The 16648-nt window shown below is 30.7% G+C and overlaps 5 protein-coding genes across 5 annotated transcripts; 1 reads left to right on the forward strand and 4 right to left on the reverse strand.

Annotated features, from left to right (window-relative positions):
• Positions 1 to 204: 204 nt before the first annotated feature.
• On the reverse strand, positions 205 to 1489 carry Naxe (NAD(P)HX epimerase). The gene has a single exon (XM_076620934.1). It carries the CDS (start codon positions 1180 to 1182, stop codon positions 397 to 399), a length of 786 nt encoding a protein of 261 aa, XP_076477049.1. The 5' UTR covers positions 1183 to 1489; the 3' UTR covers positions 205 to 396.
• A 150-nt stretch (positions 1490 to 1639) lies between these two features.
• On the reverse strand, positions 1640 to 3332 carry LOC117157466 (BRISC and BRCA1-A complex member 2). The gene is made up of 4 exons (XM_033335518.2): positions 3030 to 3332; positions 2656 to 2957; positions 2204 to 2581; positions 1640 to 2136 (listed from the first exon to the last, which is right to left on the reverse strand). Exons 1-4 carry the CDS (start codon positions 3115 to 3117, stop codon positions 1762 to 1764), a joined length of 1143 nt encoding a protein of 380 aa, XP_033191409.2. The 5' UTR covers positions 3118 to 3332; the 3' UTR covers positions 1640 to 1761.
• Positions 3333 to 5928: 2596 nt separating this feature from the next.
• On the reverse strand, positions 5929 to 10258 carry LOC117157456 (tubulin alpha-2/alpha-4 chain). Its single transcript, XM_033335515.2, has 9 exons — positions 10100 to 10258; positions 8063 to 8285; positions 7899 to 8003; positions 7599 to 7795; positions 7420 to 7512; positions 7121 to 7306; positions 6670 to 6918; positions 6280 to 6443; positions 5929 to 6198 (listed from the first exon to the last, which is right to left on the reverse strand). Exons 1-9 carry the CDS (start codon positions 10100 to 10102, stop codon positions 6072 to 6074), a joined length of 1347 nt encoding a protein of 448 aa, XP_033191406.1. The 5' UTR covers positions 10103 to 10258; the 3' UTR covers positions 5929 to 6071.
• A 328-nt stretch (positions 10259 to 10586) lies between these two features.
• Positions 10587 to 12886, reverse strand: Caf1-105 (chromatin assembly factor 1, p105 subunit). The gene is made up of 6 exons (XM_033335488.2): positions 12555 to 12886; positions 12329 to 12461; positions 11962 to 12265; positions 11630 to 11893; positions 11312 to 11539; positions 10587 to 11244 (listed from the first exon to the last, which is right to left on the reverse strand). Exons 1-6 carry the CDS (start codon positions 12693 to 12695, stop codon positions 10713 to 10715), a joined length of 1602 nt encoding a protein of 533 aa, XP_033191379.1. The 5' UTR covers positions 12696 to 12886; the 3' UTR covers positions 10587 to 10712.
• Positions 12887 to 13244: 358 nt separating this feature from the next.
• Positions 13245 to 15915, forward strand: LOC117157428 (putative lipid scramblase CLPTM1). Its single transcript, XM_033335482.2, has 6 exons — positions 13245 to 13377; positions 13733 to 14311; positions 14382 to 14499; positions 14577 to 14780; positions 14848 to 14985; positions 15077 to 15915. Exons 1-6 carry the CDS (start codon positions 13261 to 13263, stop codon positions 15835 to 15837), a joined length of 1917 nt encoding a protein of 638 aa, XP_033191373.1. The 5' UTR covers positions 13245 to 13260; the 3' UTR covers positions 15838 to 15915.
• Positions 15916 to 16648: the final 733 nt, after the last annotated feature.

Below are 16648 nucleotides of genomic sequence, written 5' to 3' on the forward strand. Positions count from 1 at the left end.
ATAAGCAGTTTATAGCATTCATGAATGTTAATTTGTTAGATTTTAAACGCCGTCGAGATACATGAAAGAAGTACATGTAGCGACGGATTTAAATCAAAACGAAACGAAAACAATGTCAAACTGCGTGCAAGATTCGTCACGGCGATGCTATAGGCGAAAGCTATTTCTCTAGCTACTGAATATTATTAACATAAATAAAAAAACTCACATTGCTCACATTTATTTTATTATACAGGTAGGATATATATATATGTACAGTATTTCTATGGAAAATAAAATATATATCTGTAAATATAGAACAATATAGCTGCTTATCAACAGTTATAAATATTTTATTTTCGATTCTTGTACATATTTGTAATAAAAAATGCAAGTAATTAAAGTTTGTATGAAGACTTAATTTAACAAAAGAATTAAATCAGTTCCTGGATATTCAGGTAGATTAAGGCTATATGCTTTATCCAATTTTTTAGGTACAAATCGACCACCTAAATAATGATACTTCCCTTCAAATTTTTTAGCACATAATTTTGGCGCTGTTAGTGATACAAGCATTTCTGGTTTTATTCCGCCTTCTGTAGGTGGTCCATCTTCAACATTCCAACCTGATGGTATATCAATACTACAAATTGGAACAGTCGTATTTTCTAACAGGTGAATAATGGGAATAAATGTATCCCTTATAGGTGGCTTAAAACTAAATCCAAATATTGCATCCACTATAAGACCAAATTGATGAAGTTGCTTTGAAGCAATGTATTCTACATCATCCTTTAATAAGGGAATATCATTTTCAATGCACTGATGCAGTAAATTTTCATACAGTGTATTGTTTGTCCTTTTAGGATAATAAATTTCAGGCAAATATCCAAATTGTTTTAAGTGTCTAGCGCAAACAAGTCCATCACCACCATTGTTTCCTGGGCCACAACAAATCAAAATTTTTTGTTTAGAATTTTTAAGCGATGGATAAGTACGAGCAATGGCAATAGCACAACTTTGGCCAGCAAGTTCCATTAATTGATCGACGCTAAACTTATATTTCTCAAATAAATCTTTATCTACATTGATGCTTTCCGTTTGATTCAAATATTTCAGCATACTGGTATATGATGCTCTTCCAAAAATAAATTTATTGTTAGACAAGGAAGGTTTTATATAACCCTTAATATATGATATCATTTATTAATTTTGTTACATACAAATATATGTATGTATAGTGGGAAGGAATATAACCTCTTACAGTAAACTGTGATTATTCTTTTTATTAATGCAAAGAAATGTTAATCTCAGCAGAAAATATTGATTATTTTTATTTAGTAATATCTTTCAGCACTTGCATTAAAAACTGTACGTATGGAATTAATTTTATTTTATCCTTCGAAATCGTTTCGAGATTATCATGTACTTCACACGACAATGAGTCGATTGAACAGCGAAACTGAAATTTATCGCAGATTCCAATGGTTTACATTTTGACATTGTCTTATATACACATGTATATGGCAAAAGTTTTTAATTTTACATATAAAATTACACGCTTATAAGTATAAAATACTTTATTATTATCGATTATATAGAAAATAAATATTAATATTAAATAATAATAAAATAATCTTTTGGTTATTCTCGTAGTAGGTAGTATTATATTTATTTTTATTTTTATATGGATTTATTTAGAAAGAATAATTATCAGTATGTACAAAGAGAGATTTATGTTAATGTAACAAGTAACTAAAATAATTTAAATTATGTAATAAACTAACTTTGATTTCCTGAACAATTTTTGATAGAATTGAATTTAAATGTTTGTAAATACGAGTAAATGGTTTGACACAACCGTTCTACCATAAACTTTGGCGACCATGAAACATCATAAGGATATTTTAGTCTTTCACTGTAGGCAGTACGTTGAGTCAAATGATATATTGAGCGTAATTCAACTAGAGGTGGTTCTTGAGGAAATCCAAATGGAAATCGAATGTGCACACATGCAAAAAAGTCATCTACACATACCAAAAATGTCACATATTTACAGTTTATAGAATCATATTCTAAAAGACATTTATGGTGGATAAATGAACATGCTGCTATATAATCTCTTCTTCTCTTTAAGCTTTGGACAACTGAGTTTACCTAAAACAATATTTATTTTATTCATAATTATTATAGCACAAGGACAAAATTAAAACAAGTTACATACCTTTCCTGCAATATATTTTTTTACTTTTGGTATATATCGTAGTAGGTATGTGTCAGATGGAAAGTGTGGTAAATGTAATTCACCTGTTCCACTAAGCGACTCTTCTAAAGATTTTGAAAAATAAAGTTGTGGAGTAATACGACTCCAATCTGTTCCAGAAAATGTTACAAGAAGCATTGCAATGTCACTTTCTGATTTACAAGTACGAATTTCTAACTGCGAAACATCCACTGATAAACTTATTAAAAATCTAGCTTCCATTGGTTTAGAACTAGATGGTAACAATATTACTTCAACATCCTCTGTTTTGACTTCTCCTGAATTCATTAGCATATTATACTCTAATTGTAATCTAGCTTGCTTCTGAAGTAATTGTACCTGATTTAAAAGAAAAATGTATCAAATTTGATGTAGTTCCAGTATTAAAAAATTTATATGTAACAATCACAAACCTGATGTTGTTTGTAGCATGATAAAAGTTCTCTAAGAACATTCAATAATGCGTTTTCATCATTGGGATTCCATTTAGCAAGACTAGGTACTTTGGCAGATAATGCATCCACATCCATATCTGCTAGGAATGTATTGTCATTAAATATGAAATCAGGTCCCATTTCAGGACATTGCGAATCAAACAGAACATTCCAAGTTAAATTTTGTTTAGCATAAGGTATAGATAATTTAAAACGATCTCCTTGTACTTTCCCACAACTGGATGACATAGAATCTATCTCAATTGTTTTGCAGCAAACTCCTTATAAAAGAATAAAAGAATATAATAATATAATTATAAATTATCATAACATATTTTATGTACTAAACTAACCAAGTTTATCAGTGGATAAAACATGGATTAAAAGTGGCTGGATATATGAGTCAATGACAGTCAAAATCGCACATTGTTGGTTTAACATTGTAATACTTTTATTTTATAAAACTTAATATATACTCGGTAAGTAATAAATAGTGAGTATAGTAAAAAAATCTTTCGTAAATATCTACGCGTATCACATAGTCTTTTGTTATCGTTACACAAATGTTTTCAAATGTACATGATAACGTTTGCTGATGTCTAGGATGGAAAAACAATATTCCTATATACTACGTTATCACATGAACTTGTCTTTAATATAGTCGTCTGAATATAGTTTCGTTAATTGTATCTAGAATCTGCAGACTAGAGACATCTCGTATAAACCGAGGGGGAAATTTAAACTCATTAGTTGTATACACGAATAAAAAAGTCTACGTTGTCCAGATATTCACTAAGTGTAGCCAAATAAGAGGAAGTCAGAACTTGGCAAAGGAAACACTTCGGTTAAGCAATGTTCAGTTGAGAGCCGTATTGAATTAGCAGTTATGAAACAAATCATGTATGGCCCTTGAAGGAGTCTGGATTTTCTCGAGATCTTGTCGTTGTCCGTTCATGTAAATCTTTTAGGTACCCTATTATCTCTGCCGCCCTATTTCTTTCGCAGCTACTTTCTCTTTGCACGTGCACACCCTTATTCCTGTCTAAGGTCAAACCGACAATGTTTGCGGTGGATCAGTCAAAGTTCGTGCATTTAAGGCATAGCAATCGGAACATATCCATTACTGAACAGTGGGGATCTGAAGAACTGAATAGGCTGACCGAGGATGTCGAGTTACAGGATCCGACACCAGTATTTCGGCTAGTAAAAATCGGTCAAGGCTGCGATTCCTCGGTTGGACTCCGCAGACAGTGCCGGTGCAATAACAATTCCCTGCTCTCGTCGCGTGAACGACGAGGCAGTATCCGAGAGAGGATAACTGCCAGCTCAGAGAGAATGACTTACAAATTATCGAATGTCTGATCACTTGTTCGTAGCCGATATACGTGCGAGTGAGTACGTCGCGCTACAGCTTGAAAGAACCGAACGATCATGAAGTGACAATTTTGTTCTATTCGAAAAGCGAGAGGGAGATGAGACAAGAGATTTTTATTTTTCTTTCTAAAATAGACAAGGGTATCATTGCATAGAATGCGCGCACAATAATCTTAATTTATCTATCTTATAATTAATTAAAACTAAATACACTCACGCAGGCATCCCACGACGTCTCTGTAATATTTTGCGTGATATCCTGTGTAATGCCTTGTTACGTCGCCTAACACTCTACCTAGCCGAGGCCACACACCGCGGGCAAGATGGCAGCCAGATGTCTTCGGATACTCACTGCGTACCCTCAATAGTCTCAAGTACCTTCCATAAATCTCATAGATTTCCTAGTAGAGGTCCTTCAAACCAAACAAACGTCTGTTTCCGAAGAATTTCTAGAGACTATTGTCTACCACGGCTTGACAAGGGAAAGTTAGTTTTTCTCACGTACGCAACTTTCCTCCCACTAACCACTTTCTCTCGAGGACGGTTAAGACCCTTCGTTTAACCAATTAACAACGAAGCCTATTCCCTCACTCTCCTAACTAAAATCGTCACCAACAAATCCGATGGTCCCGTGCGCTAGACACACCCATCCTTAGCTTTCCTCCGACACAGCATCGTCTCCCAAGACAGTACTGATTTTACATCCTTCGAACGGTCAACATCCTTTAACCGGGTATACACACCCGTAGATCAGTCACTCACTCATCTTGTACATACGCACCAGCGTAACTGCCTTCGTTATAAGTTGTTGGAATAAACGGTGAAATATAACTTACTCTACTGTGTCATATTCATTTAACCACCTCTGTTATCTTAACCGAAACAGGGGAACGACTACTTCGCGGCGTCGATTAACCGAATCGTAGCGAGAATTTACGCCTCTCGCTGACGCGTTTTCCTCGCGAGCGCGTCTCTCCGCGAACGGTCGAAACATGCCTTGTAATATTTTACAATATGCCACGGTGGCCCGCAATGGGTGTTAACAGTTTACTTGTTGCCTAAGGGAAAAAAAGAATTTTGAAAAAATATACACATAATACACATATGCATATAAAATATACGTATAAACTATATATGCAATGGACCCAGGATTGGAGGTTGCGTATTTTTCAAGTTAGTATCATTTTCCAGGTAGTAATGTTAAAAAATATTAATACTTGCATCGCTTTCCAAATAGTTATATGTCGAAATCTTAATGGAGATTCACTATGAGGAATCCGATTGGATGTCTTATTACACGCCATAAATTAATACTATTTATTGATAAGATATCTATTCTATTACAGAATTTTGTTTTACTATAATACAATGCGTAATTTGCGTTAGAAAAAATTGGATACATGAAAAGTTTTCGAAATTGAAGATATGTAAATGAATATGACGGGTGAATAATACATGACAATTGATGGAGTCTAATTCTTATTGACGAGACTTTCAATTTGTTATACTTTTAATTTGAAAAATTTGAAAATTTTTAATTTGAAAATTTGAATAGAAAGTATTCTAAAGAGTCCTTTTATACATTTTCTCGCGTAAGCGCAAATAGAGCGTGCGTAGCGGATTAGTAGGGCTGAATGAAAATTTTATAGAAACAGAATTTTTGAACTAGCGGAGGATTCCTTCATAGAAAAATTAGGGGGGGGGGGATTAAAATAATATTTTATGTAAAATTTATTTTATAATAACTTATATTTAAATTTTTATAGTATACATTTTTAAAATACAGTTGTTTTATTTTTTTTCAGACAATTAACTAGTTATACTTGTAAAATAAAATGTATTTTTGTTCTCAGTAACTCAGTAAAATTCAATGATTGGTTCATGGATCATATTACCTAGTATAGTACAAACGAAAACGAAATATGAATTTTCACGATAAACGCGCAAGTTATTAATCTTATTTATTATATTTCAATCAGAAAATTGAGTGTAAATAATACATTTTCGATACATTTAAAGAATCAATATTCTTCTTCATCTTCGGTATTTGCTGCGTCTTCTTGAACTTCACGATAATCCAATTCCAAAGCTGCTAAGTCTTCTCTCGCTTCCGAAAATTCACCTTCCTCCATACCTTCACCGACAAACCTATATTTAAAAAGGTTTAGGAAGATTAAAAAACTTCTTCTCAAATTTAAATGCCACAAAATAATAGAGATATCAGTTTACCAATGAACAAACGCTCGTTTAGCATACATCAGATCAAATTTATTATCGATTCTAGCCCATGCTTCAACTATTGCAGTGGTGTTACAAAGACAACATACAGCTCTTTCTACTTTTGCAAGATCACCTCCTGGTACCACAGTGGGCGGTTGATAATTTATTCCTACCTACAAAAAGTGTAGTAAAAAATACAATTCTATGTCTATGTGACTGGAATTTAACTATATCTGACTACCTCTTCCGTTGGTATAATTAGAATTTTTGACAAGGATTAATGTCTTCTAACTAATTTAAAATATTTCTTATGCAGTCCTGTTTTGTAAAGGCCGCGTTAAATATTCTTCTTTCTTTTTCATATAAGGAAAAATTACCTTACATAATTGTCGAACGAACCTTAAAACCAGTCGGACACCATTCGACAAATTGAATGTGTTTCTGTCGTTTGATCGTCGCAATAGCAGCATTCACATCTTTGGGAACAACATCTCCTCTGTAAAGCATGCAAACTGCCATGTATTTTCCTCTACGCGGATCACAATTCACCATTTGATGATTTGGTTCAAAACACGAATTCGTTATCTCCGCTACTGTAATTCTCTCATGACTAGCATTTGCAGCTGATAAAACTGGAGCGTAAGTTGCCTACAGAATATAAGCTATAAATTTTGTTATGTCTTACTAAAACATTTGAAATATTTGTACCGTAGAGCACAAATGAAATTTTGCAACATTATTACATAAATCTATATATGTACATATAAAATAAAAATATAATAAGTCATGTATATATATATATTATATTTTTATTTTTAGCAGAATTACGAAATATTTATAACTGACTTACAAGAGGAAAATGAATACGCGGATATGGTACTAAATTTGTTTGAAATTCGGTAAGGTCAACGTTAAGAGCTCCATCGAATCGTAAACTTGCGGTTATTGATGAAACGATTTGTCCAATTAAACGATTTAAATTTGTGTACGTAGGTCTATCGATGCTTAAATTCCTTCTGCATAATTCATAAATGGCCTATGTGAAACGTTATCAATTATTAATAAATTGATATAGAAGGTGCGAAGTGATGATATTTTAAACTTGAACTTTGATCATAAGAATCGTAGACACGGAGTAGGAATACATACTTGATTGTCAACTATGAAGGCCACGTCGCAATGTTCTAATGTTGGATGTGTATAAAGAATCGCGTTATATGGTTCTACAACGGCAGTCGATACCTAATAAATAACTCATCATATAACACATAATTATTATAATTTACCGTTAACGAATATTAAAAGTTCATATTTTTAATCGTGTTTACCTGAGGCGCGGGATAAATACTGAAAGTCAATTTACTTTTCTTTGGATAATCAACGGACAATCTTTCCATCACTAAACTCGAAAATCCTGATCCTGTGCCACCACCGAACGAATGGAAGATTAGAAAACCCTGCAGACCTTTGCATCGTTCAGTGAGTCTGCGAATTCGATCCAAAGTCAGGTCTACAATTTCTTTCCCTAGAGAGTACAATTTAAAATTGAAAGAGACGAAGAAAACGAGAGTAAAGATAATTCGTTGTTCAAATTTTCAATTTACGCAAATTGCACGTATGACGTATACCTATGGTGTAATGGCCTCGCGCGTAATTATTCGCGGCATCTTCTTTGCCCGTGATTAGCTGCTCCGGATGGAACAGTTCTCTATATGTACCTGTACGAACCTCATCTAAAACATCATGGAAACATTTTAGCAAGGAAATCGAGACTTTTTCGTCAATAACTTGCCTACTACTGTTGGTTCGAGATCAACGAACACGGCTCTTGGAACGTGTTTTCCTGAGTCGGTCTCGGAAAAGAATGTGTTGAAAGAATCATCCCCGTAACCAACGGTGGTGTCACTGGGCATTTGTCCATTAGGTTGAATTCCATGTTCCAAGCAGTATAGTTCCCAGCAAGCGTTACCCATTTGGACGCCAGCTTGTCCAATATGAATGGATATACATTCCCGCTGTAATAATATATAAATAAAAATATTTAATAATTGTCATAACCGTATTTAACGCTATTATTATAAACCGATTTTAATTACGATCGAAGATCCGTAGTAATAAAAATGAAACGTCTGAATATACTATCGACTTTGTCTGCCATAATTTGAATGCCATACCTTTTTTGCCATTATCTTTTAATGTAACTCTTTTGCCATCAATTACTTTGTATGGAGACGATTAATAAAAAGTACAAAGCACGAACGAAAGAATATTTAAAACTAGTATTTAATTGTATTCGATTAATGTTTATATACGTTTTCGCTTTGTGAAACATCTCAAATGACATAAGTTGCATAAGCTGTTTCTTGTTGTTTAAAAAGGTATGAAATAGGAATTTTCATCGTTAGAAATAGATGGGATCGAATTTTTCCGTTGAAATGGTTTATAAAAGACGTCGGCAGATTGAAATAAGCGAATCACTTAACTTATACGTTTCTAAACTAGATCAGTTAAAGCACTCAGCACGATGTGATTGTCGAACTGACATGTCGAAATTCCATCGACATAAAGCAATCTTATACCTGTCAGTCAATCGCAGAGCTTTTTTACCTTGACCTATCATATCTTCGTTTAATAATCTAGTCGCGATCTAAAAGAGGACATTATAGTTAGAGATCGACTCGTTGCCGCTATGCATACGGGGCATAGGAGAGTCATAGACTCTTCCGGTAGTTTACATTCTCTAGGTGCATCATGCTAAAAATCGATTTTTACAGGTTGACATACTGTAACCATAGCAGCTTGATCGAACATCGTTTTGTACGTGACACAATTTTGCGGTCTCCAAACAAATGATCTTCGGAGCGAAAGGAACAACTACCGATTCGATCGATCATTTTTCTATACACGTGTATATTATACATTCAAATATACGTACTAATACACTTATGATTATTATTACTCTATAATGTAATTAAATTTAGAGAATATTTTAATTCTTAATGCAAAACAGAATTTATTACGACATCAATATGAATTTAAAAAGATTAAAATTACGATTCTCGCCAGAGTATACGCGTCAATTTAATTGTTACGTTTCTTTTACCTTTCTTGCGGTAAACATGAATATTTTAAGATATTCTTTTTAAAACGACCAACTTAATTGTCTTCTGTAAAATCTTCCGACTGTGAATTATGAAACACTCGTACTAACCAGCAGTTAAAAACTTTACTTCGTTCGATCGCTAGTATTTTAAATATATTTTCAAAGACAAAAATGGATATTATTTAAACATTATTTGCATTGCAATTAATAAGCTAAATTGAAATTCAAGTTGTAAATATGTAAATTGGAGTTTTGTTTATTGGGTTCTATGCCGCGTTAGTTAAAAATCGATCTCTTGATTCCCTGAAATATTTATCCAACTATAATGTATTCGTTGTATGAACCTTAACTTCGGAAACTGTCTTATACACGATTTGCTATTGACAGTTCTCTAATCGGTCGATTAAACTAGAAGGAAGCACAGTATATTATAATTAAAGGATATCCTGGTTATACACAATGTTAGTACTGCATAGTTTTGAATTGAATTATAATCTATTAACTATTATAGCATATAAGAATCACTATATGTATTCGAAAATTCAATCTTTCCCAATGATAATATAATAAGAAAATTGAAATTTTTGTATTTAAAATTTTTCTAATCGATGTCTATAATAACTATAATTATTAAAAATAACTTTAACTACAATAGATTATAATTATAGCTTTTAATTACAATTTTTATGAAATAACAATAAAATGTATGATAATTAATATACTTACCATGGTTGATGATGTAAAATCTTAAGGGTGAAAAAACGTGTCAGGACGAACCACGATTCAACTACTGTCTGACTGAACGAATAGTCAGATCACTGTGATACGCCATATTATTATTCATAGATATATAATATCTGTTCTAAGTTTCACAGGTGACAAAGGCTACTGCTATAGTGTCCGCGTATAGTTAAAATATAAATGAGACAAAAAGTTGTATGATACCTCAAACGTATCGTCAAATTGTAATAATTAATAGATTACATAACTCGTTAGGTAATAAATAAAGGAGATGAAACAATTTATGAAAATTTATCAGAATTACAAGCATTTTTTTTTTATGTGAACGGCTATACAAATATAAACAAAAAATATTATAATGGTCATATACGGTTTGTACATAATTCATTAATTATATCGTACTATATAACGAATGCCGCGGAAAATTAAACGGAAATTAATAAATTAAATGGAAGACGATAATAGTCATAAATCAAATCTATAATTTATATATTTATTGCAATAATACAAAATATAATATACAAAAGGAAATATTACAAAAATATATATAGATATGTCAATATATTTTTTAATTGCTAGTCGTATTTCAAACTCGAAATTACTCTTTTTTAAATCCCTTTGGGCTAGAAAGTGTAATTAATTGTACTCTTCGGGGTGCTTTATTAGAAATTATTAATGGCACTTCTTTTTCCTTAGGTGTATGTTTTATATTTGCTTTCGTAACTTCAGTAGTGCTTTCTTCGTTATAAACTAATACGATATCTTCAGTCTCTTCTGTTTCCTTATTGTTTATGTCATTTTTCTCGTTAATAATGTTATCTAATAATTTATTATCTTGATTTAAGGCACTTTCTGGATTCCTAATGAAAGTTTCTTTTTCTTTTGATTTTATAATCTCGATATCCATAGCACTATTATCTATATCGTTGGTCGATAAATGTTTTTCTGATGTATCTTTAGCACTAGAATTTAATGTCGTAGATTGCATAAAATCATTATTAATAGTGCTAGATTTTGTTGCGGTACTACTTTGCCTTTTACATTCTTCGCCTAATTCACCTTTTTGAAATTGTATTATAGAACAATATCCATCTGTTGAAGAAGCTATTAATATTCTACCATCGCTTGACCTAAGAGCATCAAATAGATTAATTTTTTCTTCTCATTTAAAAATAATGTTATGTAATCATTGCTTACCATGCAACATCAGTTAATCTGGTATAATGAATATTTGATATCACAGCAATTGGTGAAATTTGTTGTGTATCGTAAATCATTATTGAATGCTGAGTTGCAACAGCAAACACCATTCTGTAGGGTAATGCTATCACTGGTGTTGGGCCACCCTTTCGTAATTCAAAATAAACTGGACAACATCGAACTGCGATAGTGCAATCATCCAAAGAAGGTAAAAGTAGAAGAGGTCTAAAAATGACATCACATTATATCTACTATATAATTAGATTATTATATAATAATAATCATATGTTAATATGTAAAATATAAATAACTTACTCTTTTAAATTATATCTTGAGAAAATTAAAGTTGTATTAGATATTCTTTCAGTAGTTTCTAAAGGTTCAATTATACCAGAAGGTACAATAAGTAATAATCCATCGGTAGAAAATGTTAATCTTCTAAAGAATGATTTAAAAGTATCATCATAGAACAAGCGTACTACTTTATCTTTTAGTGGATGGTCTGGTGGTGTTGGAATTTTTGCCTTGTAAACCCGTTGCACTGTCCTTTTAGTATTTATATCAATCAAACGACATATCCTATAAACAAATTATTTGATGATTATATTAAAAGTATCACAAATATTATTAACATTTAATATATTTACCTATCTGTACTTATTGTAGATATATATTGATTACAAGGATCCCATGAAACTCCTTGTACAAAACCTTTATGGTCGGATAATATGCATACAGAACGCCCTTTGTGAACATCCCATAAAATAGCTGTATTATCTACAGATCCCGAAACTAACATATTAGAATTTGGAGACCAACTGATATCATAAACATCCTCAAGGTGTCCTCTTAATACTTTCCAGGAAATCCATTTTTCTTTATCTTTAGATTCATCAGAATTAATAAAAAATTCACAGTCCTCCTTTTGTTTCCATAAAATTATAGTTGATTCTGCAATGTATTTTAGTTTTAATAAAAATCTCTTCCTAATTAATCCTTTATAATATTACCAACCATCGTCTCCTGATGCTAAAATATCTTTCGACGGTGAAAATCGCACTACATTTACTGCTCTTTGATGTCGTTCTAAATCGGTTACGCATTTCACAGTAGCAACTCCACTATCATTCGTTGTTAAATGCCATATCTAATTTTATGAAGTAATTCACAAATAAAAATTTCTATTCTAGATTATATTTAATATAAAAATATTTAATACGAATTATTTGTATAATATTACCAAGACGTGCGAGTCAGCACCGCCAGTGACAAGTCGCCAAAAAATTTCATTCTCTGGCGTTTCATAAACTCCAGCCTGTATATCAATACTTAAAACTGGATCACGATTATGCCATGAAATTTCAGGCGTAGTGCACCACATAATTTTAATTTAAAGATATAATACAATAACGTCACAAAAGTTTATTACAATAATTGATAACAGGTTGCATCTAACCTGTTCCAAGATGTCACATTATTCCCGCCAAAACATGTGATTTTTCAGGTCCAATCTTAATTAACTATTTATTCTCCTAGTTAGATATCACTAGTAATATAACAACAGACATGAAGCTGAATAGCATTTATTAAAAGAGATTTATTTAGAAAAGTTGAAAATTGACAGAGAACTAGTTCGTATTTTACGTTTTTATTTTTTTTAAGTTGGAATGTTAATGATTATAAATTATCTATAATTTTACTAAGAATAAATTTATGTGTTATTATTTATAAGTTTAACGAATTTAGTTATAATATCAAAAATAGTAAATACATTTCATCGCATATATTTTATATTATTTGATTAAATATACGAGGAATTCAAGTTCAGTGTCATGAAACATGTGATTTATGAAATATATTGTATATCCGGTATGTACAACTCCCTCTGAAAATGCAAAGGGAATACACGCCAATAAACGGGCACGAGAAACAATCTGAACACAAAAATGGTGGGTGCTGAAAATGATAATCACGATCGTAAGGAAGTAAGCATCAAAGATAGTATGGATAACAATCAACAAAATGGAGAATTAGTTTCTACAGAAAACAACGAAGAAAGAGATGTGCGTTAATTATATGTATTGTTGTCTTGTATTTTCTCATTTTATAATTTATTTTATCCCTGGAAATATTTATCGTATTTCATCAAAAGTAATGAGCTTAATTTTATTGTCATTTCACATGTTAATTTCACTTGAAAATTTCTTTAAAAATTGATTCCAGTATAATATATAATTTACCAAATTTGTAAATTTATCAATGATATATAAATAATTGTTTAGTGGTGTAATAAACCTAATGTAAATAATCGTTGCAACCTGTTTTGTTCAATACAGCGATGATATTGCAAATTTCGTTTATTTTAATCTTATCGAAGTTATATGTTAAAAACTTATTTTTTCTTCTATCTATATATAGGTAAACGCAGAAATTGACGAACAAAGGAAAAAATATCAACCAACACGCCTAGAATCATTTTTCGCAATAACAAAATCCTTAATTATACGTGCCCTCATCATCTATTGTATCAGTCATCTATTCAGACGACTTCAAACTGATAATTCTCAGTTTCCTGGTGTTATCAATCCAGCACATTCACAAGCTGTAAATATATTTGAAAATGGAACATTATTTGACTTACATGTTTATTTATCAGAATCAGAGAATTTTAAGCAATTTGATGATCCAAGAACATTAGTATGGTTAGAACAAGGATTAGTATATGGAGATTGGTACAGTGGACCATTTCAAGATGGATCAAAAGTTAGAAATTATAAATTCGTTGCAACCGATCAATTAAAAAATAATGGGTCTATATATCTTCATATATATGTCACTAAAAGTGGAAAGTCTCCGAACCCCAAAGATGGAAAAAACTATGCAGGAGATTATATGTCGTACTCTAGAAAAATGTTAAATAAATTCAAAAAAGTTAAATATCAAAAAAGGCACAATCTATTAACTGGTGAAACTACTGCAAGTAAAGAAGAAATTGAGGTGTGTATACTTTGTAGTTCATTTTATATATATATGAAAGTAAAGATATTTATATTCATATTCATTGTAGAAAGCTGAACTAATGAATCAAGAATATTTATCACATTGGCATCCAAATTTAACTATTAATTTAGTAACAGATCATACTAACTGGGTATATGGTCAAATATCTCCACCTTTAGATACATGTAAGTTTCCCCTTAACATATTTTAATCTTTATTTATGTAAATGTATGTAATTAATATAAATACTTCTTTTCAATAGATATTCATTTTTTACCTGGTGAGAAATTCTATAAGCCTATAATATATATGAACGATTTTTGGAATATGCAAAGAGATTATCAACCCTTAAATGATACTGTTAAAGAGCTTGAACTTAGATTAACTTATCAACCACTTTCATTATTTAAGTGGCAAATTTATGCAGCTCAGTCAATGAGAAATAAATGGATATCTTCACTTATGGGTATGTTATTTTGTGAATAACATTAAAGTAAGTACAAACAAAGTTTTCTAATAATATTTTTATATAGGAGATTCAACAGACGAAGAAGACGATGATCAAGATACTTTAAAAGAAACACTATTGGAAACTAATCCTTACCTATTGGGTCTGACTATAATTGTATCAGTATTACACAGTGTATTCGAATTTTTAGCATTTAAAAATGGTAAAGTTAAAAATAAGTAATTTAATGTTTATAAATAGACAATTATTAAATTATAAATTATTTTTAAATGCTCTTTTATGTATTTTTTTAGATATACAATTCTGGAACAATCGTAATTCATTGGAAGGACTGTCAGTTCGATCTGTATTTTTCAATGTTTTTCAATCATTGATTGTTTCATTGTATGTTCTTGACAACGACACAAATACAGTGGTTCGGATTAGTTGCGCGATAGGTTTATGCATAGAAATATGGAAAATTAATAAGGTCGTAAATATTACTGTTGATAGAAACTCAAAAATACTCAATATCTTCCCAAAAATAAGTTTCCATGATAAAGGATCATATGTAGAATCATCCACAAAAGAATATGATAGGCTTGCTTTTAAATATTTATCGTGGACTCTTTATCCTCTTCTAGGAGGATATGCAATTTATTCATTGATGTATTTAGAACATAAAGGATGGTATTCTTGGGTTCTTAATATGCTCTATGGGTTTTTATTAACGTTTGGATTTATTATGATGACACCACAGTTATTTATTAATTACAAATTAAAAAGCGTGGCACATCTTCCATGGCGTATGATGTCTTATAAATTTTTAAATACATTTATTGATGATATTTTTGCATTTGTTGTAAAGATGCCAACATTATATAGAATTGGTTGTTTCCGCGATGACATCGTTTTCTTTATATTTTTGTACCAAAGATGGATATATAAAACTGATCATGCTAGAGTAAATGAATTTGGCTTTTCTGGCGAAATGGAAGTTAAAATGATTAAAGACAAAAAGCAAGAATCTATCAAAGATCGTCCAAAAAGTGAAGCAAATAAAAAGAACGAGTAATGTCTGGTGCATAATGTTAGCGTTAAATATATTATTCAAACTTTATCTTAAATTAATAAATTTATTAGTACCAAAGGATATATCTATACGCATTAATGTATACCTTTGTGAGTTTAATATAACTACGTGTGTATGTATATATTCTTTTGCTTTTAAGATCTAGCTAATTGAGAAGTCTCGCAGAGACATTGATGTGCTTGAATAAGAATATCAATGTTTATTGCAATCGGCAAAATGTTAGAAAAAGATTTAGTGCAATTGTAAAGAATGTTATAAATATGTACTCTTTTTAGGAAGCAGTTGTTACCATGCTTTGATTTAAACTCGTACATTTCGTTTATGTTTCAATGCTTTGTAATAATCTTCATTATTTTATATCAAATCAAACATATACATGTAAAGTTTACTTGAATGTTTAAAGATATTCCAAGCTACAAATTGTTTATATATATATATATATAATGTATATAATTATATATATAATATATAATATATATTATATATAATATATATGTATAATATATATAATATATATATATATACATGAAACGATCTGTAATTCTGATTGCTTACATACACAAATATTGTAATGAGTATATGTACATCAAATTTATATATAATGAACCATAAATAATATAAATCTTGCGTCAAATATTTTGTGTTTACTGTTGTCTATATACGTATCGAATATTGTAACATATTTTTGCAAAAAATAGTGAATTTTAAACGATTTACATGATGAATATGTTAAAAATTAAGTTATCTTTGCTATTAAACAAAATTATAATTATTGTTTTTAATAAATCAGTGT

Source organism: Bombus vancouverensis, chromosome 8 (assembly GCF_051014615.1).
Source record: "Bombus vancouverensis nearcticus chromosome 8, iyBomVanc1_principal, whole genome shotgun sequence".
NCBI classification, from domain to species: domain Eukaryota; kingdom Metazoa; phylum Arthropoda; class Insecta; order Hymenoptera; family Apidae; genus Bombus; species Bombus vancouverensis.